Here is a 25335-nt window from a genome sequence, read left to right as displayed (position 1 = left end):
TTATAAAACTAAATCAATAAATAAATATTATTATTAATAATAATCACAAAAATAATCGTGATACAACTTAAAACATAAACCGTCTGTGACCACTTTATGGTGCAGGGGATCTTTTGAGGCTAAATATTGAGGGGGAATAAATTTCAATGTTAAATGTTTGTTACCAAAATCAAATCGTTGCTATTTACAGTTGGAAGGAAATTGGAGGCGGGAAAAAATAAATAAATATATAAATACTATATAAAACTTGATTTCTTGCGAATAGATTTTGGTATAGAACAGTATCTGATAAAAAATACTAACAACATGCGATTATATATAAATTAAGACTTTGTGGAGATGCTTAAAACGAGATATGAAATTCGTTACGCTGACTTCTTTGCCGTTTGTTGTCTGGCCTGGTTCAAGGCTTCTAAATCATCATCGGTGAAATCGTCGTCGACCAAGGCATCGATACGTTTGATGAGCTGGGAACCAGCAGCTGTTGGATCTTCTTCAACCTCTTCGTATTCATATTCATCATCAAAACCCAATGCGGAGAGGTCATCTTCATAATTAGAGTTGGCATCCTTGGGGCTGCCAGTTATTCTCGATTCTGGCAGTTGGTCGTAATCGAAAATTTGCCTTGTTTCCCGGGGTAAATATTCGGTGGTTGTTTTCATCAATTTCAGTTCTTCTTCTGTGTAGTCATCGTCATAATCTTCAGCCTTGATGGCCTGTAATTTGGTACTGACTCTTGCTTCGATGTTGGGTTCGGATTGTGTATTTGTTGCCATGGTTACAGATTTTAGTTTGGTGGTACCACTACTGGAAGTGGGTTTGGCTGGTGCTGGGCCACTTGGTCCAGTTAGGGGGCTTTCTTCCTTGAACAGTGAATCAAGTGATGAATCCAAAAAGCTAAGCAATCCCTGCATGGCTGTGGGACCAGTTTGACTTGGTTTTTTCTGCGAATCCAAAACATTTAAATTATTGGGGCTAGATTTTTCTCCTTTAATGGGGGTCTTTGGGGGAATTTTACTTTCTTTGGTGGGGCCAGGTTTTTCAGATTTTGTTGGTTTTGGAGTGGTGGTGGTGGTTGTTGTGGTTCTAGGGGTGCTGGTGGTGGTGGCGGGTTTTGTGGTAACACTTAATTTGGGGGCCGGTTTTTTGGTTGTGGCCACTGTTGTTGAGGGTTTCGGTGTTGTTGTCGTTGTTGCAGTTTTTGTGTTGGCTGCCACTGGTTTCTTTGTGGGTGTGGCCTCCAGAGTTTTCTTGGTGCTGGCAGGTTTGATTTTCTCTGCAGATGGTTTGGGGCTGGCAGTACTGCTGGGCTTACTGGTAGTGGTGGTTACTGTGGGTTTTTTGGTTGTCGGTTTGGTGGTAGTCTTTGTGTTGGCTGTAGGTTTTGCTGTAGTTGTTGTTATCTTCTCCATGGGCTGTGTGGTTTTACTATGCAAATGCTTGACTTGGAAAGTTTCTGGTGTACCCCGCTGCTCATTGGGATCAGCCATACGCACCACTGGTTCCCGACTCGATATGACTGGCACTATTTTCGGTTTGTGTGGATCCAATTCATCTTTACCATATGTCTTGACCTTCGAATGACCTTCAATAATCAAATACATGGGTCCTCGCAGGGGTTTCTCGGGTTGATTATAGTGTGAGAACAATGAATCGGTGGTCATTTTCATGGGAGCCACAGTGGGACGATAGGAGAGATTACTGGTGTTGGGTATCAGCAGACGTGTGGGACTCAGGGTTGTTGTTGTCCTGGGAGCATGTGTTGTGGTAGAGGTGTGTGTATAAATTGGTGGGGAAGATGGAGAGGTAACATAAGAGGGTGTGGTACTAGTACTGCTGGTTATGTAAATGGCTCCTTGCGTGGGAAGAGGTGCTGGTGTTGTGGTGGTTGTGGCTGGAGTGGTGCTGGTGGTGGTGACAAAGGAAACAGGTGTATATGTTGTGGTGCTTACGGGTATGTTGCCTGCCATCATGGGCTCAAAGCGGTTATCAATGTGTTGTTGTGGCCTCATTGGATTGGATTCTATGTGATAGGAGTGCGATGGCTTTATGGATACCTCACTGTGATACGTATTGGGTCCCGCTGTGGGTTTGATGGATTTTACTACCTCCTTTTTCAGCAAATCATGGATCCAGGGCTTCCTTGAGCTAGAGCTAGAGGAGGAGGATTTGTGGTGACCTGATGCCGCTCCCCTAATCGAATTGGGAGAATAATATTCATGACTACCGGCATTCATTGCCATGTGAGGATTTTGTCCACTGGGTCTGGTATAGGCCAAGTAATTCACCGACTCTTGGTGATGTGTGTCATGAACCGCAGCCGGGTGACTGGGTCCAGCATGTGAGTAATGCTGCTGAGTATGGGCCATACCCATTGGTTTAGCCATGTGATATGATGGCATTGATGTAACCATTGATGAAGATTGTGCGTTTCCGGCATGCATCCAGGGTTGTGATGATGTTGAGGATGAGGATGCCATGTGATAAGGCTTGGCATGGACATTCATTGAAGCGGACATGGCGGGGGAGCTAACATAGGAATGATGACCACCATTGGTGGCTGCTGCTGGACCGGCTGCCATATGATGTCTGTATTCACCATGAGCTGGTTTCACCATATGACCCATTGTTTGCATATGGGACTGTCCAGGTGTTTGCTGAGCTTGTGATTGTTGTGTCATTTGTTGTTGTTGGGGAACCATTGGTTGCATGGGTGGTGGCATCAAATGCGTTGGCAGCTGGTGAGAATAGTAGCTACGTCTTACAGAGGTATATTTTGGCTGCAGTAACGGTGTTTCACCCTTGGCATTTTTCATAACATGCATCTGGCCACCATGTCCAGCCTGAGCATGGCCAACATGTTGCTGACCTGGAGCAGCAGGTCCCCTAATACGATCTCCTGTCACACCCAATAGTAAAATTTCATTTTTACCCGGATTGGCTTTTTTCAATTTGGCATCAATGACATTTGTGGCCACATCTTCGGACTTCTCTTTATCCTTGTCCGGATCAGCCCAATAACGCACCCTATCCAAGGTGGGAGGACTATAATCAAATGTTGGATCATTCTTTAATGGATCACCACGACCCACTGGACGCCATTCATTGTTGTTGTAATCCATGCGTGGACTAAAGTTGCGTACTGCAAAGAAAGAGAAGAAAAAGAAATAAGAAAAAAATGTTAACATGAGAAGCTGTTGCTGTTGTTGTAGATATGTTTACTAGAAAAACGATTAAAGGAGGCGATAAAATTCATAATTTTTACATATGTTTTCAATGATTATTACAAGCGTGTTATAATTGCCAGTTTTATTGCCATGCAGCCAACCAACCATTAGAGAGCGTCTGAGTTTTGTTCGTAAACTTTGCCAGCGGCAGTGCAATTTGATATCTTTTGCAAAACGTGATTTGTTGTTGTTGTGCCATTAAGAAAGTAAGGTGTTGATGGCTTGATGCTAATGGAACGGTGGAATTTATTAATTTATGCCTTTTAAAATATAATATTCTGATTATGAGAATGACCGATGGTCAAGTTCTTTTCATAGAAGACCTCAAAGTCGTATCATAGAAGACCTCAAGGTCTTCTCGTAAAAATCTCAAAGTATTCTTATAGAAGACCACAAGGTCTTCTCTTAAAACATCTCGATATCTTTTCATAGAAGACTACACGATTTTCTCATGGAAGACCTCAGGGTCTTCTCATAGAAGACCTCAAGGCTTTTTATAGTGGATCATAGGAAACCACAAGATTTCAAGGTCTTCTCACTGGAGACCGAAAGCTCTACTCACAGAAGATCTCTAGGTTTTCACATAGAAGACCTCAAAGTCTTCTCAAGGCCTTTTTATAGAGGATCTCAAAGTTTTCTCATAGAAAATCACACAAATCGTCATGCCGAGGATGAACCACCACAGTTCACAATGGATGATGTTGCGAATGCCATCAGGAACGCTAAATCATCTAAAGCGTTGGGCCCTGACGGAATTGTCATTGGCAATGTTGCAACAGCTGGATGAGCCGGGAGTGGAGTATCTCACTAAAGTTCTCAACCTGTCGCTAGCCACCCTTATTGTTCCTGAAGTCTGGAGCTTTTGTCACCTGTAGCGAAGACCCTTGAGGCCTTAGTCCTCCCCAGCATTAGAAATAGCTATCAAGTTGCCGATCATCAGCATGGATTCCGTAAGCAGCACAGCACGACAACAGCGCTGCACGCCATCTCCACACATATTTGTCGAGGACTCAACCAGGATCGGCCGTGTGATTGAACAGTGATGGTGGCGCTTGACCTATCAAAAGCTTTTGATACTGTCAAGCACTTCACGCTGTTCGAAGAAATCGAGCAGACGACCCTCTGGCCAAGTCTGAAACGTTGGATAATCAACTATATGTGTGGTCGCCAGTCGTATGTGGAATTCAGAAACAAGAAGTCCAAGCCCCGTAGAGTGAAACGCGGAGTTCCGCAAGGAGGGGTGATATCTCCGGAACTGTTTAACCTATACTTTTCCTGTATTCCGGCCCCTCCAGACGGCATTGAGATCGTAACGTATGCGGATGATTGTACGATCCTGGCGTCAGGTACCTACCCTGATGACATCTGTAAGAGACTGAACTCCTATTTAACCGATCTTTCCATCTTTTTCCACGCGAGGAATATGCAGATATCCGCCTCTAAATCTACGGCCACTCTGTTCACCACATGGACGTCGCAGTATAGAAGAGAGCTGAATATCAGGGTCAATGGTAGCAGAATTTCGACCACAAACTGCCCCTAGGGGTCACATTCGACACCACTTTCACGTCGTCCCCGCATGTCACAGCTATCTGCGATAAACTAAAATGTAGGAACAAGGTCCTCAAGTCCCTAGCCGGCAGCACTTGGGATGCAGATAAAGAAACCTTGTTGACCACGTATAAAGCGATAGGTCGGTCTGTGGTAAGCTATGCGGCGCCAGTTTGGTCCCCGAATTTATGTGACACGCAGTGGGATAAGATTTAAATTTGTCAGAACGCCGCCATGGGAACAGCAGCAGGGTGCCTCCTCAAATCTACAGTGGACCATCTACATGAGGATGCAAAGATTCTTCCAAAACGACAACATAATGAGATGCTGTCGTTGCAGTACTTGCTCGGGTGTTACCGTGAGAGCCATCCTAATCACCATCTGCAGGCCACCGATACACCCAGGCATATCAAGAAGGATATTCATGCTCTAGAGACGGAGGTCCAGCAATATAGGAGAGAACCTCTAGATCAACAGGCATATCAGGCAGGTTTGAATAGCATTCACACGGACACAGTTGCCAAGGCCATAAGCAATTATTGTGTGAATGCAGTCATCGGAGTACATCCCCATCAAAGTACAGCTGAGCTGCCACGACAAACCAGAGTAGTTTTGGCTCAACTACGCTCGGGATATTGCAGTCGCCTAAATTCGTATTGGGCGGAAATCGATCGCACTGTGCAAGACATCTGCCCAGTATGCGGCATGGGCCCGCACGATACTAAGCATCTATTCAACTGCCCCGCCAAACCTACTCATCTAACTCCAGTGGATCTGTGGTTACATCCCATCGAAGTAGCCACTTTCCTAGAACTGGAGATAGACCCAGAGCCAGATTCAACAGGAGAACGAACACACAAACATAATAATAAAACACTGTTACAACAACAACAAAAGTGCCAACCAATGCCGAAGTATCCACAAAATCCTCCTGTAGTGGAGTTCTGTAACTCATTTTTTGAGTTACCGACAAATATTGGTAAAAATAAAACGCAAAATTATGAATGAAGAGTAGCAATAAACGTTGACAACACTGTTGATATCGGTAGAACTTAGCGACAACTTTATTTTGGTAGTTAACTTAATGAAGAATTTCTTTAATTACGGAAATTATAAGCATTTTATTGTTACCGAATTTTGTCGGTATGCGTTACAGAATTCCTCTACTGATTTCATAAAATTATTTAAAAACCAAGATTATGCCCGAAATTATTTTCTGTACAATTGAGAACTCCAAATGCCAAATTACAGCCAATTCGGAATAAAAATGAAGACAAAATCCTCAAAACACCTGAAATCGGGTGGTATCGCTATATGGGGCTATAGGAAAAAATGGACCCATATTGGTTTTGGTTTCATATTTCATTTGACTACTGACCATTTATTTTTACCATAACCAAATTACAGCCAATTTATGCCGAAAATGTAGATAAAAACTTTAAATTGCCTAAAATCGATTGGTACCGTTATATGGGGGCGATACAAAAATCTGACCCATGTCCACAATTTTCGGTGGGGGAGTTTCTGTACAATTGGGAACTCCAAATGCCGAGGTACAGCCAATTCGGAATAAAAATGAAGACAAAATCCTCAAAACACCTGAAATCGGGTGGTACAGCTATATGGGGGCTTTAGGAAAAAATGGACCCATATTGGTTTTGGTTTCATATTCATGTATTGTCACCGAAATATGAAAAGTGTGCAAAAATTTCAGTACGATTGGTCAACTGCAACTGTGTTAAAAATGAGTTACTAGATTTGAACTAAATCGAGTGGTACTGCTATGTGGTGGCTATAGGAAAAAATGGACCCATATTGGTTTTGATTTCATATTCATGTATTGTGAGTTTGAATGGTAAACTGAAACTGTGTTAAAAATGAGTTACTAGATTTAAACTAAACGGACACCAAAGCATGTTAAATAAAACACTGTAAAAAATCACTCGATTTTTCAAAAATATTTTCGCCTGCGGCGCTTTTTGTTTTTCAAAAAGAGTTTCCAAATTTTAACAAAACTTTTTATTTTATTAAATACTGCAAATATTTTTGTAAAAGAATGCGCAATTTTTTTAAACACTATTTTCAGAAACTATAGAACTTAAAGTTATTTGTTAATTTTCTTAAACATTTGAAATAAAAATTGCATTTAAATAAAAATCACTTAAATTTTAAAAACGGACATAACTCTAATTGGGACTTATGTCCGTTAGTGGCGTCGGACTTAGCTCCCAAAAAATTTGGCAGTTATGTCCGCAAACCAAGGCGGGCATAACTCCCAAACTCGTTTTGGGAATTATGTCAGTTGGGAGTTATGTCACGGCACCTTCTATTTTCACAGAATGCAGTCATCGGAGTACATTTCCCATCTATCGCAGCTGTGGAGCTGCCACGACAAACCAGAGTAGTTTTGGCTCAACTACGCTCGGGATATTGCAGTCGCCTAAATTCGTATTGGGCGGAAATCGATCGCACCGTGCAAGACATCTGCCCAGTATGCGGCATGGGCCCGCACGATACTAAGCATCTATTCAACTGCCCCGCCAAACCTACTCATCTAACTCCAGTGGATCTGTGGTTACATCCCATCGAAGTAGACACTTTCCTGGAACTGCAGATAGACCCAGATCCAGATTGAACAGGAGAACGAACACACAAACATAATAAAAAAACACCGTTACAACAACAACAAAAGTGCCAACCAATGCCGAAGTATCCACAAAATCCTTCTGTAGTGAAATTCTGTAACTCATTATTTGAGTTACCGACAAATATCGGTAAAAATAAAACGCAAAATTATGAATGAAAAGTATCAATAAACGTTGACAACACAGTTGATATCGGTAGAACTTACCGACAACTTTATTTTGGTAGTTAACTTAATGAAAAAATTCTTTAATTACCGAAATTATAAACATTTTAATGTTACCGAATTTTTTCGGTATGAGTTACAGAATTCCTCTACTGATTTCATTAAATTATTTAAAAACAAAATTATGCCCGAAATTATTTTCTGTACAATTTGGAACTCCAAATGCCAAGTTACAGCCAATTCGGAATAAAAATGAAGACAAAATCTTCAAAACACCTGAAATCGGGTGGTATCGCTATATGGGGCTATAGGAAAAAATGGACCCATATTGGTTTTGGTTTCATATTTCATTTGACTACTGACCATTTATTTTTACCATAACCAAATTACAGCCAATTTATGCCGAAAATGTAGATAAAAACTTTAAATTGCCTAAAATCGATTGGTACCGTTATATGGGGGCGATACAAAATTTGACCCATGTCCACAATTTTCGGTGGGGGAGTTTCTGTATAATTGGGAAATCCAAATGCCGAGGTACTGCCAATTCGGAATAAAAATTAAGACAAAATCCTCAAAACACCTGAAATCGGGTGGTATAGCTATATGGGGGCTTTAGGAAAAAATGGACCCATATTGGTTTTGGTTTCATATTCATGTATTGTCACCCAAATCTGAAAAGTGTGCAAAGTTTCAAAGTACGATTGGTCAACTGCAACTGTGTTAAAAATGAGTTACTAGATTTGAACTAAATCGAGTGGTACTGCTATGTGGTGGCTATAGGAAAAAAATGACCCATATTGGTTTTGATTTCATATTCATGTATTGTGAGTTTGAATGGTAAACTGAAACTGTGTTAAAAATGAGTTACTAGATTTGAACTAAACGGACACCAAAGCAAGTTAAATAAAACACTGTAAAAAATCACTCGATTTTTTGAAAAATGTTTTCGCCTTCGGAGCTTTTTGTTTTTCAGAGAGTGTTTGCAAATTTTAACAAAACTTTTTATTTTCTTAAATAGTGCAAAAATTGCATTTCACTAAAAATCACTTAAATTTTAAAAACAGACATAACTCTAATTGGGACTTATGTCCGCTAGGGGCGTCGGACTTAGCTCCCAAAAAAATTTGGCAGTTATGTCCGCAAACCAAGTCGGGCATAACTCCCAAACTCGTTTTGGGAATTATGTCCGTTGGAGTTATGTCACGGCACCTCCAATTTTCACATCGGCAAACCTATTTCCTCATCAAATCTATGCTCTAAGTAGCTTTTATGTTGCTACAACTACTACTACACATCGTCACCATCGACACGGAGTATTACTTCATGTTATCTTTGGTGAAATTCGACACTGAAGGCTAAACGATAGTGTCCTTTTAAATATACATAGATGGGCAAAAATCCTAACTTTGAATGGAATCTATGATTAAAATGTATCCTTAAAAAATCTATTTTAATTTTAACCATAAAACCAAATTAAGTTGGAATTCCATCCATCCTCTTTGCAATGTTATCAAATGAAAGACTTAATACACATGTACACACACACAAAATAATTTCCATTTAAATAACAAAAATAAAATATAAAAAATATTAACAAAAATTACCAAAACCAAAACTCATCAAAATATTTTGCAATTATGGCATTGTATTTTGCCTCAGGTAACAATTATAGGATCCGATTACTCTTTTAAATGGAGCAAGAAATCGAAAAAAATACAAAAACAACAAATTCATTCACATAGCAAAAACGAGTATTGCAAATACGAAATACAAACAGAGTCGACTAGAAAATACACTAAACAAAACTTTTGCCGAATTTTGAAAACTTAATAAAAACTTCTTATGGGAGACTAACATGGTTTCTTCATTGATGACAATAAAGTCTCTTCATGGAATATCACAAAATCTTCTTGCAGAAGGCCATACGGTCATATGTCAGCTCTCCCTCTTTCCCAACATTTTAAACAGCCAATTCTAGCACAACTCCTCCACCTACTTATACCCAACACCAGTAATCTGTCCCATGAAAATGAAAACAGATTCGTTATTCACACATTAAGGTCTACCCGAGAAACCCCTCAGAGAGCCACATGTATTTGATTATTAAGGGTCATTCAAAGGTGAATTGGATCCACACAAACCATAAAAAGGTGCAGTCACAACGACTCGCTAAACTGTGGTGCGTATGGTTGATTTCAATGAGGAACGTGGAACACCAAAAACCTTCCACGTCAAGCATGTGAATAGTAACACCACACAGCCTATGCAGAAGATAACAACAACTACACAAAAACCTGTAGGAACCATAAATTCCACAATCAATTCGGCACGACCACTAGATCTTTATATAGGCCTTCACAAGGTCTTCTTATAGATAAACACATAGTCTTCCTATAGAAGACCCCACGATCTTCATATAGATGAACATGTGTTCTTCATATAGATTACCACAAGGTCTTCTTATAGTAGACTATAAGGTATTCGTAGATATGCAACACAAAGTCTTTCTATAGAAGACAGTGAGTTATTTCAACGACCACAAGTTCTTTTTATAAAGAGACCACTTGGACCCTTTTAGAAGACCATTAGGTCTTCTTTTGGAAGACCACTAGGTTTTTTTATGGACGACCACTAGGTATTCTTATGGACGACCGCAAGGTATTATTTTAGAAGACCACATGGTCATTTAATGCAATATTATAAGGACTTGTTATAGAAGCTCATAAGGACTTCTTATGAAGCAAATAAGAACTTCTTATGGAAGGCCACTGCTCTTATAGAAGACCAAAAGGTCTTCATTTATATAAGATCACCTTGATGTCTTCTATATGAAGACCTTGAGGTCTTCTATGAAAAGAATTTGGAGTCTTCTATGAGAAGACCTTAAGGAATTCTATGAGGATACGTTGAGGTCTTCTTCTTATAGAAGACCTCAAGGTTTTCTCATGGAAGACTCTAAATTCTTTTCATAGAATATCTCAAGGTCTTCTTATAGAAGACATCAAGGTCTTCTCACAGAAGACCTCAAGGTCTTCTCATAGAAGACCTCAAGGCCTTCTCATAGAAGACCTCAAGGCCTTCTCCTTGAATACCTCAAGGTCTTCTCCCTGAAGACTTCAAGGTCTTTTCATAGAAGACCTCAAGGTCTTCTCGTAGAAGACATCAAGGTCTTCTCAAAGAAGACATCAAGGTCTTCTCACAGAAGATCATAAGGTCTTCTTCAGGGAGTAGACCTCAAAGTCTTCTCACAAAAGACCTTAAGGTCTTCTCATAGATCACAAGATCTTTTCATAGGACCTCAAGGTCTTCTCACAGAAGACCAAAAGGTCTTCTCAAAGGAGACCTCAAGTTCTTCTCACATAAGACTTCAAGGTCTTCTCACAGAAGACCTCAAGGGCTTCTCACAGAAGACCACAAAGTCTTCTCATAGGCGACCTTAAGGTCTTCTCATAGGCGACCTTAAGGTCTTCTCATAGGAGACCTCAAGTTCTTCTCATAGATGACCTTAACGTCTTCTCATAGGAGACCTCAAGGTCTTCTCGTAGAAGACCTCAAGGTATTTTCATAGAAGACCTCAAAGCCTTCTCACAAAAGACCTCAAGGTCTTCTCATAGAAGATCATAAGATATTCTCATAGGAACTCAAGGTCTTCCCACAGCAGACCTCAAGGTCTTCTCACAGAAGACAACAAGGTCTTCTCATAGGAGACCTTATGGTCTTCTCATAGGAGACCTTATGGTCTTCTCATAGGAGACCTTAAGGTCTTCTCATAGGAGACCTCAAGGACTTCTCATAGGAGACCTCAAGGACTTCTCATAGAAGACCTCAAGGTCTTCTCAAAGGAGACCTCAAGGTCTTCTCAAAGGAGACCTCAAGGTCTTCTCGTAGAAGGCCTCAAGGTCTTTTCGTAGAAGACCTCAAGGTCTTCTCATAGAAGACATCAAGGTCTTCTTAAAGAAGACATCAAGTTCTTCTCACAGAAGACATCAAGTTCTTCTCACAGAAGACCTCAAGGTCTTTTCATAGAAGACCTCAAAGTCTTCTCACAAAAGACCTGAAGGTCTTTTCATAGAAGATCATAAGATATTCTCATAGGAACTCAAGGTCTTCTCACAGAAGACCTCAAGATCTTTTCATACGAGACCTTAAGGTCTTCTCATAGGAGACCTTATGGTCTTCTCATAGGAGACCTTATGGTCTTCTCATAGGAGACCTCAAGGGCTTCTCATAGAAGACCTCAAAGTCTTCTCACATAAGACCTTAAGGTCTTCTCACAGAAGAACTCAAGGCCTTCTCACAGCAGACCTTAAGGTTTCTCATAGCAGACCTCAAGTTCTTCTCACAGAAGACCTCAAGGTCTTCTGATAGGAGACCTTAAGGTCTTTTCGTGGAGACCTTTAGGTCTTCCCATAGGACACCTCAAGTTCTTCTCACAGAAGACCTTAAGGTTTTCTCATAGGAGACCTCAAGTTCTTCTTACAGAAGACCTCAACATATTCTCACAGAAGACCTCAAGGCCTTCTCATAGGAGACTTTAAGGTCCTCTCACAGAAGACTTCAAGGCCTATTCACAGTAGACCTTAAGGTTTCTCATAGGAGACCTCAAGTTCTTCTCACAGAAGACCTCAAGGTCTTTTCATAAGAGACCTTAAGGTCTTCTCGTGGAGACCTTTAGGTCTTCTCATAGGAGACCTTTAGGTCTTCTCATAGGAGACCTCAAGTTCTTCTCACAGAAGACCTTAAGGTCTTCCCATAGGAGACCTCAAGTTCTTCTCACAGAAGACCTCAACATCTTCTCACAGAAGACCTCAAGGCATTCTCACAGAATACCTCAATGTCTTCTCATAGGAGACCTTAAAGCCTTCTCATAGAAGACCTTAAGGTCTTCTCATAGGAGACCTTAAGTTCTTCTCGTAGAAGACCTCAAGGTCTTTTCATAGAAGACCTCAAGGTCTTCTCATAGAAGACATCTAGACATCAAGAACTCAAGGTCTTCTCATAGAAGACTCCAAATTCTTTTCATAGAAGACATCAAGTTCTTCTTATAGAAGACATCCAGGTCTTCTCACTGAAGACCTCAAGGTCTTTTCATAGAAGACCTCAAGGTCTTCTCGTAAAAGATCACAAGATCTTCTCATAGGACCTCAAACTCTTCTCACAGAAGACCTCAAGGTCTTCTCATAGGAGACCTTCCCATAGGAGACCTCAAGACCACAAAACCTCAAAGACTTCTAACAGGAGTCCTCAAGGTTTCATAGAAGACCTCACAGAACACCTCAAGTTCTTTGTATTCTCATAGAAGGCCTCAAAGTCTATTCATTGAAGACATCAATATCTTCTCATAGAAGACCACCTCAATGTCTTTTCATAAAATACCTCAATGTGTTTCCGTAGATAGATCTCAAGACCCCAGAACCTTAAAGTCTTCTCACAGGAGACCTCAAGGTCTTCTCATAGAAGACCTCAAGGTCTTTACATAGGATACCTCAAGATCTTCTCATAGAAAACATTAAAATATTCTCATATAAGTCCTCAAGGTATTCTCATAGAAGACGTCAAGGTTTCCTCATAGAAGACCTCAAGATCATCTCATAAAAGTCCTCCCAGTCCTATCTTAGGAGACTCAAAGTAAACCCAAATTATTCTCATAGAAGACCTGAAGGTCTCCGTTTAAAAGTCCTCAAGATCTTCCAATAGAAGACCTCAAGGTCTTATCATAGGCAACTTCAAGGTCTTTCCATAGAAGACTTCAAGGTTTTTTCGTAAAAGACCTAAAGTCCATAAAGTCTACTTATGGAAGACTATAAGCTTTTCTTATTTAAGACCACAAGGTCTTCATGTAGAAAACCACGTGGTCATCTTGTGATAGGTCCCAAGGTTTTCTCATGTTATTTTGATCTTCTTATGAACGAAATTACTCCTGATCTTCATAGCTAAGACCAATCATAGGGTATTCATATTTAAAATAACCTACCAACATGATAAACATGATCCCCCTCTCCCAAAACAAAATCAAAACTACTTTGGTAATCTGTTGCGACTAGCAGGAGCAGCAAACAAGCTACCACCATTCAGCTATTAAATCAATATAATTTGTCTAAACCAGACACTCCTCAGACCGTGGCTAGACGACACCATGAACAGAAGCTAACAATTTCAATGTGAGTCCACCAGTGGACATGGTATGGTTGTGGCCACAAGCTTGACTCAGAAAAAAAAACCAAAACCGAAATAAATGACGGTGATGATGTTGGCGTTGGTGAAGGCGACACTAACAGTCTAAACAAAAACACCAACAATATTACAACAAGTAGACTAAACATACAAAAAGTATGTAGCTATAGCAAGCTGGGTAGCTAGCCGGCGGTATGACTAGTCCAAACTGTGAAGTGCAGTTTGTTGGTTGTCATTGACATCAGCCAGCCAGCCAGCTAGCCGGCCAACACCACTACCACTGGTTAAGCCGATGTAAAGCTGTTAATAAATGTTGCAGCCTGTGAGTGAGTGAATGACTGACTGTATGACAATCATAAGGCGGTAATATTGTCAGTCGTGCTGTGGTGATGGTGGTTGGTGCTATGGTTAGCTGAGCCAATTGGATGATGCACAGATTTTGGCATTTGTTGTGGTCAATATTTGTTAACACTTTAACAAGTTATGATTTAAGATAAACTATAGCAACAAATGGCATTTACATACATAACAAAATATGTTGGTGTGTGTGTGTGTCTGTCGTGAATGAATGTAATAGCCACCGAACAACATCAAGTTGCAGGATTAAACTTATAACATCAAACATTTAAATGTAAAATTAGATGAATATTTAGGATTGGACGCGATCGTTGAGTAGCGGATTAAGACAATGCAAATTGGCATAGCTTGATTGATATGATTTGGTTAGGAAACAATTTTGGAGATTATTACCTTTAGCATAATCTTCGCAAAACATAAGTGTAAGTGCAATGTTATGCGTATGTTAGAGTTTAGAATTAAAACCAATCTTAAATTTTGGCGGTGATTGCGATTCAAAAATGGGGCTATAAGCTACAAACTAAGCTACTAACTAAGTTAAAACGCCGATTTCCTCAATGAGAATATTTATAGACCTGCAAAAGACTCAAATTTATATCAATCGTATTGGAGCCTCCCAGAATTACTTCATAATAATGAATCCAGAACAGTTTACCATACATTATACAGAGCACTTCTGCAAACCAACTATATATACTGCCAAATAGTCCCGAAGAGAATAGTTACAGTAGGTAAGTCAGACCTGAAACCTAGGCATATAATAACTCGTGTGATTATTATCGGCATGCTCATTTTGCAAAGCCAAAGTGTGGGACTTGTGACATTCCTAACCTTCGAAGACTAACAATTAAAAAGTCGTTAAGTTCGGCCGGGCCGAAATTTTTATACCCTCCACCATAAAATAGTCTTACTTAAAATGGAATAAATATTGTTGCGAATGTAACTGATAGGTTTAAGTTAATTTAGTTTAATTTCCGTTAATTTAAAAATTTGAATTGTAACGTAAAGTTTTATTACGCAGTTACTTTATTTAAGCAACAACAACAACTACCATGTAGAAATCTCTTCATCATTCTAGTTCTTTACCTTTCATTAATGTGCTTTTGTTTTGTTTTGCCATAATCATGTAATTATTGTTTAGTTTGTTACTTCTTTATTTCTTGCATTTGTTTGTTGTTGTAGTTACGTCATTACTGTGCTTGTCGTCCAATTGTATTCCCCCCTAGTATGTATGTGAGTATGGTTGTTCGCTTAGTGCGAATGTGCGTCTGTGTGTTCGCTGCGCAGATTCGAGGTGTTGCCATATGTGTTCTATAGGACTCTAGAACAGGGAGATTTTGGGGTATAAGTAGCGGTAGGAAAGGCAACATTGAGTTAGTTGTGTTTTAAGTGTTGAACTGAACAGATCGGTTAAAGAAGTGCTGCGTGCTAACTAGATACAAGCTGTGTGCTTAGTAATTAAATTCGGTTCCGAATAAGTGTAATAAAGTAAATAAAGCATTGTAGAAACGTAATCTAAAACGAACCCTATTTTAATTGGTACAAATCGTACAGGGGAATAAAACAACGTCTACACGGAGATTAGTTAAATGTAATTCCGTAACAATATTTTCGTTTCACAATTTTAGGAACATTTTTCGACGACGCACCAACTGCCTAAATTATATAATCTAATCTAAAAAATGTGTTCAGACACGTGAAAGGTACCACCTACGGGGCTATATCTTTATAATTTTTGGTGGAAAAATTTTATAACTATAGGGGACCTTAAAAGTAAAATTACGGGTAGTTCCGTCAAACAATGTAGTTAGGACACTCAAAATACCGAAAATCGGGAGTTAACGTTATATGGGTGGAAACTATATTAAATTATGGACCTATGTTGACGATTTTTAGTGAAAAAGTTTCGTGACAACTGAGAACCGCAAATGTCAAATTCGGATAAAAATTGTTGCTAAAATCCTCAAAATACCGAAAATCGGGAGGTACCGTTATATGGGGGCTATGTTGACGATTTTTAGTGAAGCAATTTCGTGATAACTGAGAACTTCAAATGTGAAATTACAACTAGTTCGGATAAAAATTGTAGCTAAAATCCTCATAATACTGAAAATCGGGAAGTACCGTTATATGGGAGCTATACCAAAACATGGACCTATGTTGACGATTTTTAGTGAAGAAGTTTCGTGACAACTGAGAACCTCAAATGTCAAATTACAGCTAGTTCGGATAAAAATTGTAGGTAAAATTCTCAAAATACCGATAATCGGGAGTACCGATATAGGGGTGCTATATCAAAACATGGACCTATATTGACGATTTTTTAGTGAAGAAGTTTCGTGACCACTGAGAACCTAAACTATCAAATTTCATCTAGTTCGGTTAAAAAGTTTAGCTAAAACCCTTAAAATACCGAAAATCGGAAGGTAACGTTATGTGGGGGCTATAGCAAAACATGGACCTATGTTGGTGGTTTTTGGTGGAGAGGTTTCGTGACCACTGAGTACCGCAAATGTTAAATTATAGCTAATTCAGTTAAAATTTTTAGCTAAAATCTTCAAAATATCGAAAATCGGGAGGTGCCGTTATATGGGGGCTATACCAAAACATGGAGCTATGTTGACGATTTTTGGTGGAGAAGTTTCGTGACCACTGAGAACCTAAATTATCAAATTTCAGGTAGTTCGGTTAAAAATTTTAGCTAAAACACTCAAAATTCCGAAAATCGGGAGGTACCGTTATATGGGGGCTATACCAAATAATGAACCTATGTTGACGATTTTTGGCCACTGAGAACCTCAAATGTCAAATTACAGCTAATTTGGTTAACAATTTTAGCTAAAATCCTGTAAACACCCAAAATCGGGAGGTACCGTTATATGGGGGCTATACCAAAACATGGACCTATATTGACAATTTTGGTGGAGAAGTTTCGTGGCTACCGGGAACCTCAAATGTCAAATTACAGTTTCGGTTACAGATTCTAGCTAAAATCCCCTAAAAAAAAAGCGTAAAAATACCTGAACTTGAGTGATACCGTTATATGGGGGCTATACCAATACGTGGATCGATATAGCCCATCATCGAACTTGACCTGCGTGCAAACAAAATACGCATCTTTCCAAAATTTCAGCGTTCTATCTTCATTTTTGTGGATGCTAGAGTGATTACAATAGACGAACGGACGGGCGGACATGCATGGATCGACTGACAAATTTATCCTGATCAAGAATGTATATATTTTATAGGGGAGCAAATGATTATTTCAATGCGTTACAAACGGAAAAACAAACTTAATATACCCTCCATACTGATTTCTCACACCATCTGACCAGATGGTTCTGTCTGGAGAACTGTGTTACTTTCCTTTAATTCTGGCAATTCAGGTCCTCGTTGACCGTATAAAAGGTAAGGCTATCAATCTGATCAGCCAGTGCTACACCCCTCAGTACATTGCCGATGACCGAATGCCACAATTCGTGATGATAAAGTCCTCTAACTTACCGGTCATAGGAGACAACAAAAAGGTTGTCTTATTCGACGACCAAAAGGACCAATCATTTAGAAGATAGTATCAATAGACAACCATAAGGAGGTGAATCTTATTTTGGGAATCATTCCTTTCGATAGATAACACGTCTACCAGACATTTCAGTTGGTCAAGAAAACATAATATCGCTGTAAATAAGACCATAAAGGCTACTTTTTCGGTAAAAATTTCAAAAAATCCTCAAACAAACATTTAAATGGACTTAAACTTTTGTAAGGGAGGTATTCTAAGGATTGTACCGAAAAGGCTAATTTTTGAACATAAACTATGTTTGGACGAAATATAGGACGAAAACGGTTGCTCCTTCAAAAGATATAGCGCGTACCATCACAGCAAACCAAATGTACCGACATCGTAACGTAAACGGAACAAATTTCGGACGCTACGTCCGTAACGATATCTTAACGAAAGTTGTATGAAGTGGTTGACATAATTTCGGAACGAAATGTCGGAGCGAAATTGGATCGATTTCGGTCCGATTTCAGAACGAAATCTGAAGAAAATCCTTGGAAATTTCGGAAGGGAAATTTATTTCCGACATTCGCTCCGAAATCAGAACGAAATTGTTACAAAATCTGAACTATTTCCCCTCCGAAAAAATCGTTTAGAAATCCGAACGAAATCTGAACGATTTTGATTCCGAAATTGTTCAGACGTGTCGGATATCCGACATTTGGTTTCTGGGATTTTACCGAATATTTTTGAACTTTTGTATATTACGATGTGTACGATGTGTTGTTGATATTACGATTTGTGGGGGAGATACCTGAAGGAGTGGACCGATGTGACCCATTTTCGAACTTGATCTAAGTACGGATCTAAATATTACGACGGCCAAAATTTTCGAGCGCTGCAGCTAGCCAGGCGAACATTGCTAAATCGACTCCAAATGGTCTGAAACGGGGACTTGGGGTATAAAACCCTTATTTCGATGAGGCACATTTAGGTTGTAAAGGAAAGTACTTCCTTGAGCTATGTATACGGGCCGGGCAGGAAAAAAGAGGTGCTCAACCGTTTCCTAAGCCGATGCAGTGCTCCTTGTATGGAAGTTGTAGACGCTTAGCATGATTGCCAATTGACCGATGGTTGGTTAGTAGCTCTACAAGTCTTTTGTGTGTAAAATGTCAATATGTTTTCGGATTTGAACATCTATTTAAACCTCCTAATTATTGTAAGCTTTATAAGGATTCACCTTTCTATTCCTGTATTAAAAGTTTCCGATCTTAAGATTTGAGTTATCGAAATACTTTTCTCCTAGCCATTCCAATTAGTTCCAATGAAACCTTAAATTCCAAGATTTAGGATATTCAATACGAATTAGTATCTGACTAATTGATAACAAAAGACTTAGGACACGAACTTAATGTCAGCGCTCAAGTTCACTAACATATACGGAATATTTTTTTATGGTGCTTTTTTAGGTTGTTTTTCAAATTTATTTTGAAATTCTCATGACTTTCGTCATGATTCATCGAACTTCATTATTGAACTTCTCAATAGCTTACCCAATCGTTTAATGGTAAAAATGGAAAGCGATTTGTCTGGTTTCGTTTTAGCTAATAATTTATCAACAACTGGAGCCTGTATGTTATGTACTTGGAGAAGTAAGTAGTATGTGTGTCGGTTTTGTTTTTGTATTTTTTTTTACTGCAATCATTGCCTTGGGCATTGTCATCATCCTCAGCATCCACTTGGATGCAGCATGAAGTCCAAACCAACCAATGATGGTCGCCAGAGATTGTGGGTAATGGTGACGATGGTAAGGATGATGGTAATGATCTTTATGTTCCTCACTTTAGATGCCATACACACATACATTCATACTTATGCTAATATTTGAAAAAATTTCGGTAAATCTATTCATGTCAACAAACACCCATCACTACCGCCACTGCCCATTGCATCGTGACGTACTATCATTCAAAGCAAGGTTTTCTTAGCCAATTCGAACAAAAAAGTTTTCTCATAATATTTAAAAATGTAATAAGTCCATTTATGTAAAAAATTAAAGAGTTGTAGTAGGTATTGAATGGGTGACGTAGGGGATGAAAGATACCAAGGAACGGTCGTGACCGGCTTAAAATGGCAAAGTCCAGGATTTAGCTTGGTCCCTCTTTCATCTCATGTGGACACCGATCTCCCCGTGGTGTCACCTGGGGAACTGCCTTTAACACCCGTTAAAGATAGTGAGCTAACATGTGTCGCGCATTCACTCATAAGAACGTCAAAAACTTGGGTTTAAGCGGGGGGCTAGTAACCCTGCCCTAGGAAAAAGGAGCCTACTATGAAAAAACGAAAGAAAAGAAAAACAAACCCCTCTAAAGTTGACGACCGCCGCAAACGTTTTAAGGACCATGATCTGCGGATCTGTACCTGGAATGTTCGCACTCTTTATAGAGAAGATGCAGTTTACGCATTGGCAGATGTCCTTGAAAAGTACAAGGCCGACGATTGGGAAAGGCTTTACAACGACACCACTATATTATAGCTGCCATGACACAAAGCATGAGCTTGGTTGCGCATTTGTAGTTGGTCGGAGGTTAAAAAAGCTGGTCTCTAGCTTCACCCCAGTGAATGAAAACTTGCTACAATACGGATACAAGCAAAATTCTTCAACATTAGCTTTATCTGCGCTCATGCTCCAACCGAAGGCAAGGACGAACAGACTATTATAGCTGCCATGCCACGAAGCATGAGTTTGGTTGCGGATTTGTAGTTGGCCAGAGGTTAAAACATCTGGTCTTCAGCTTCACTCCTGTGAATGAAAGATTTGCTACAATATGGATAAAAGCAAGATTCTTCAACACTAGCTTTATCTGCGCTCATGCTCACACCGAAGGCAAGGACGAACAGACCAAAGATATATTTTACGAACGCTTAGAAGAAACATATGACCGTTGTCCTGCCCATGACGTTAAAAGTATTCTAGGCGATTGTAATGCCAAAATTGGAAAGCAGAATATCTTTGGCCCAACAGTCGGGAAATTCAGTCGCCATAGTAAAAAATTTAACAATGGAATGAGGCTGATAGACTTCGCAGCGGCAAAAAAATAATGGTAGTTAGCAGTACAAGATTTAAGCATCTCCATATTCATAAGGGCACCTGGCTGTCTCCAGATCACAGAACAAGAAATCAAATTGATTACGTTGTGATAGATGGAAGACATTCATCTCGCGTGTTGGATATGCAATCGTTCCGAGGAGCCAACATAGACTCCGACCACCACCTTTTTGTAGCAAAGGTACGTACCCGTCTAAACGTTGCAAATAAATCACGGACAGATACAACACGGAAGTTAGACATCGGTAAGCTGCAAACACAACAGAAAGTCACAGCATACTCCACTCAGCTAGCCCAATTGCTTAATCATCCCTATAACATATCAGCAAAATGGCACAATATTGCCCACTCTATGCAAACAGCCGCGAAATCCATACTTGAATAGGGGAGACCGCCACAAAGGAATCCATGGTATGACCAGTAGTGGGATTCTGTAACTCATTTTTGCTGTTACCGACAAAAATCGGTAAAATTAAATCGCAAAATTATGACTAAAAACATAAAGAAAAGTTGGCATCACTGTTTGTGTCGGTAGAGGCTAACGACTACTTTTTATTTATCGTTAACTTACCGAAAAATTTCGTTAATTATCGAAATTATAAGCATTTTAATTTTACCGACAATTATCGATAACAGCAAAAATGAGTTACAGAATCCCACTACAGGAGTGTTGTGCTGCTACGCTGTAACGCGCAGCGCACGAGAGAGGTTCCGTGAGAAATGGAGAGAAGAGAAAAGTCTTTTCCGCAGGAGGTCTAAAAAAATCGAGATGTACAGGAGCTAAAATGGTGTCCGTAAATTGTACCAAAGAGTGAAACATCAAACTGATGGCTTTGGTACAGGCACATCCTCCTGTAGGGACCAGCAAGGTAATTTGGTAATTGATACAGATAGTGTGCTGAGGTTATGGAAAGAGCACTTTTCCAACTAGTACCGAAAACGAAGAAGATACCACAGATCCAATCCCAGAAGATGGTATTGAATGTATACCGTCCAGCCAAGAGAAGGTAAAGACAGCAATAAACCGACTGAAGAATAAAAAGGCAGCAGGAGCTGATGGCTACCAGCCGAGTTGTTCAAAACCGGAGGCGATAAGGTGTTTGCATCAGCTGATAAGGTGTTTACATCAGCTAGTTAGCACCATCTGGCAGGAAGAACGAGTACCCGACAATTGGAACGTGAGCATCCTGTGTCCCGTCCACAAAAAAGGTGATACGACTGTATGCTCTAACTATAGGAACATAAGTCTTCTTCCAATTGTCCATAAGATAGTGTCAGGGATATTGTGCGAACGAATAAAGTCTATGGTCAACGAAATAATTGGACCATACCAATGCGGCTTTAGACCTGGCAAGTCCACCATTGACCAGATATTTACCCTGCGGCAAATCCTAGAGAAGACCCAAGAGATGCAGATCGACACCTACCACTTTTTTTTTTTTTTTTTTTGATTACACTGTGAACACAAATTTTGGGGCAGAGATAATTCCTTTTGGAGATTAAAGCGCTTGGTGAGTATATTAAGAATCCCAAAGGACAGATCCGCCGTGAGTCGAACTTCCGTCTTATGGCGTGATGAAGTTTTTGCTAGAGACCCTGTAAGGCATCAGGAATTAGCGTTATATCTTTGTTCACTGTTGTTTTAGCTTATTTTTGAGATGACATGTCTACAGTTGTCAATGAGTGTCGTACCTAAAATTTTCTGAGCGACATCTTTGCCGAACATTTCGAAGCTGAAAAACGTCATCTTGTGGTACTTGTATAGCGGCTCTTAAAATAAAGGATGAAAAGGACATTGAAGGAAGCGATTTATAAGGTCGAAGTACTCTACGAAAATAATCCTCATTCGATTTGAGTGCAGACATGTCATCTCAAAAATAAGCTAAAGCAACAGTGAACAAAGATATAACGCTAATTCCTGATGGCTTACAGGGTCTCTAGCAACAACTTCATCACGCCATAGCGAGGTAGTTCGACTCACGGCGGATCTGTGCTTCGGGGTTCTTAATATACTCACCAAGGCCTTTCTTCAACAAGAGGAATTTTCCGTATCCCAGACTTTCACCTCCATTTTGTTGCACAGTGTTATAAAGCAGCCTTCGACAGCGCCCTACGTTCAAAGGTTCTCCAAGCCATGTCTGAATTTGGTAACCCCGCAAAGCTCATACAGCTCAGTTAAAACAGTTTCCGAACAGTTTTATACTAAAAGAGGTTTCAGACAAGGAGACAGCCTTTCGTGTGATCTCTTCAACATACTGCTGGAAAAGATCATACGAGAGGCAAACGTTAGAAGAATTGGCGTAATCTCCACCAATAGCCTCATGTTACTTGCTTATGCTGACGATATAGACATCATAGGGCGATCTGTAAAAAAAGATGTAACTGATACCTTTCTGAAGATCGAAGGAGAATCTGCTAAAGCGGATCTGGCGGTGTCGAGGTTGATGGTGTCGACGCGCAATGCGTCCATAGAGCTCGGACCAACTGTTGAAGTTGGCTCCTACAATTTTGAGGTAGTAAAATACTACGTCTACCTCGGCAACGTCGTAAACACAACAAACAACATCAGTTGTGAAATAAAAAGAAGAATTATATTGGCCAACAGATGCTACTTTGGCTTAAGTAAGCAGATTAAAAACAAAGCCACATTTCGTCAAACAAAACTAACACTTAACAAAACACTGATACTACCCGTGCTTAAGTATGGCTCTGAAGCATGGACTACGGACTACTCTGCAATCTGCAGAAGAGATGAAAAGGCGCGGTATTGCAGAAAGCGAAACAACAAACAGAGATAATTGGAGATCTTTTCTTAGTTCGGCATATGGAACAAATGTTCTGTAATGGGCCAGCTAATTAAGTAAGTAAGTAAGTAGGTATTGAATATCATGTCACAGGAAAATCTTTATTTATCTCAATAATTCGCTAATGAGTAATGTACATCTTTAGGAAGTTATGACGTTTGTTGGTAAGAATGCCCATTATTCTGTATTTAAATATAATTAATATTTATAAATATAACTATGATAATGTTATTATTGTATACTCAATAGCATAGCATATTTACATATATCGATCCATTCATTTTCTAAGATATGTCCAATAACAATTGATATCTTCCAGAATTTCTTACCAAAATATTCCAGTTAAGCTTTCGAGTCAAATTTTCTACCATTTGGACTTAATTGTGTTACAAAATTACTGAACAGTCTACCCTCCCTATTTATTTTTGCTTGAAATGATTACAAACAAACAAAGGTGGTTCCAAACACGAAACTTTGTTTTGTTGTTTTCCATTTGACTTTGGGAAACTACTTTTTCATTGTGAATGTGTGTGGATGGATGTTGGAATTGGAGGTTATTGAGGTCTATGTGTCTACTGCCTTCGTCTATTGCACCATTCATCAAATGACTGATAGTCCATCAAAAAGTTGATGATTGTTGAGACTAACCTCCTCTTCTCTGTTATGGTTATATCTCATTTTCCGATTATGATGATAATGATGTGAATGTGTTTTCGTTAAAAAACAACAAACATGAAACAAATATCCTATCAACGTTAATTTTTCTTTTTGTTTTGAGATTTTGATTCATGATCTTTTAAAATTTGAGAAATATTTCAAATGCTTTTTTGTGATTTTGGGAAGAAGAAACTTTGATTTTAAGACGATTTTTAAGTATTTTGTATATAGTATTAGTTTAAATAAGAGGACAGGAAGTATATAATGGTCTATGAACAATACTCTTTCAATACACGGAGAAAAAATGCAGCAAACAATATGTTTGGGTGTAAACAAATAATATGTTTGGATCCAAACATATGTTATGTTACAAACTGTTGCAAACAAATAATATGTTTGAATCTTAACATATTATATGTTTGCACCCAAACATATTATTTGATTGCTGCATTTATTTTTTTGCGTGTAGACTTTAGGTCTAAGTAAAATCCCTGATTAGGTTTGAATTTTGTCTTGTTTAGAGTGCGGAGGGTTACTTACTTACTTAGATGGCTTTTATACTAAACAGAACGTCTTGTTCCATAAGCCGAAATAAGAATAGATTTCCAAACGCACCGATCTTTTGCCTTACTTCTCCAATTTTGGACGCCATGTTTTGTGATATCTTCTTCAACTTGGTCTTTCCATCGGAGTTTTGGCCTTCCCTTGGGGCGTATACCGTCGAGTGGCTCGTATTCAAATGCCTTTTTGGCGGGGGCATCTTTATCCATCCTGCTGACATGGCCAAACCAACGCAATCGTTGTAGTTCGATACGTTTTACTATATCGATGTCGGTCGGCTGGTATAGCTCGTGGTTCATACGACGTCGGTATTCACCTTCAATGCATATTGGTCCATAAATCTTTCGAAGAATTTTTCTCTCAAACACACCAAGTTCTGCCTCATCTGCTTTCGCAAGTACCCATGCTTAAGATCCATACAAAAGAAGGGGTAGTATCAGTGTCCGGTAAAGTGTAAGTTTTGTTTGACGAGAGGTGGTTTTGCTTTTAAACTGTTTATTTACACCAAAGTAGCATCTGTTGGCCAATATTATTCTTCTCTCTATTTCAAGGCTTATATTGTTGGTTTTATTTATGGCGGT

General features: G+C 39.4%; 1 protein-coding gene across 1 annotated transcript in view; it reads right to left on the bottom strand.

Annotated features, from left to right (window-relative positions):
* Positions 1–245: 245 nt before the first annotated feature.
* LOC141393155 (uncharacterized) overlaps positions 246–25335 on the bottom strand; it is a 98363-nt gene continuing 73273 nt past the window's right edge. Inside the window, exon 3 of the mRNA XM_073966113.1 lies at positions 246–3142. Coding sequence (XP_073822214.1) covers positions 366–3142 — 2777 coding nt within the window. The 3' untranslated portion in view covers positions 246–365. The remainder of the gene's footprint in view (positions 3143–25335) is intronic.

This window comes from Musca autumnalis, unplaced genomic scaffold (assembly GCF_047663935.1).
Source record: "Musca autumnalis isolate F117 unplaced genomic scaffold, ASM4766393v1 scaffold_2, whole genome shotgun sequence".
In the NCBI taxonomy this organism is placed as follows: domain Eukaryota; kingdom Metazoa; phylum Arthropoda; class Insecta; order Diptera; family Muscidae; genus Musca; species Musca autumnalis.
This window is presented reverse-complemented; position numbering and strand designations above follow the sequence as displayed.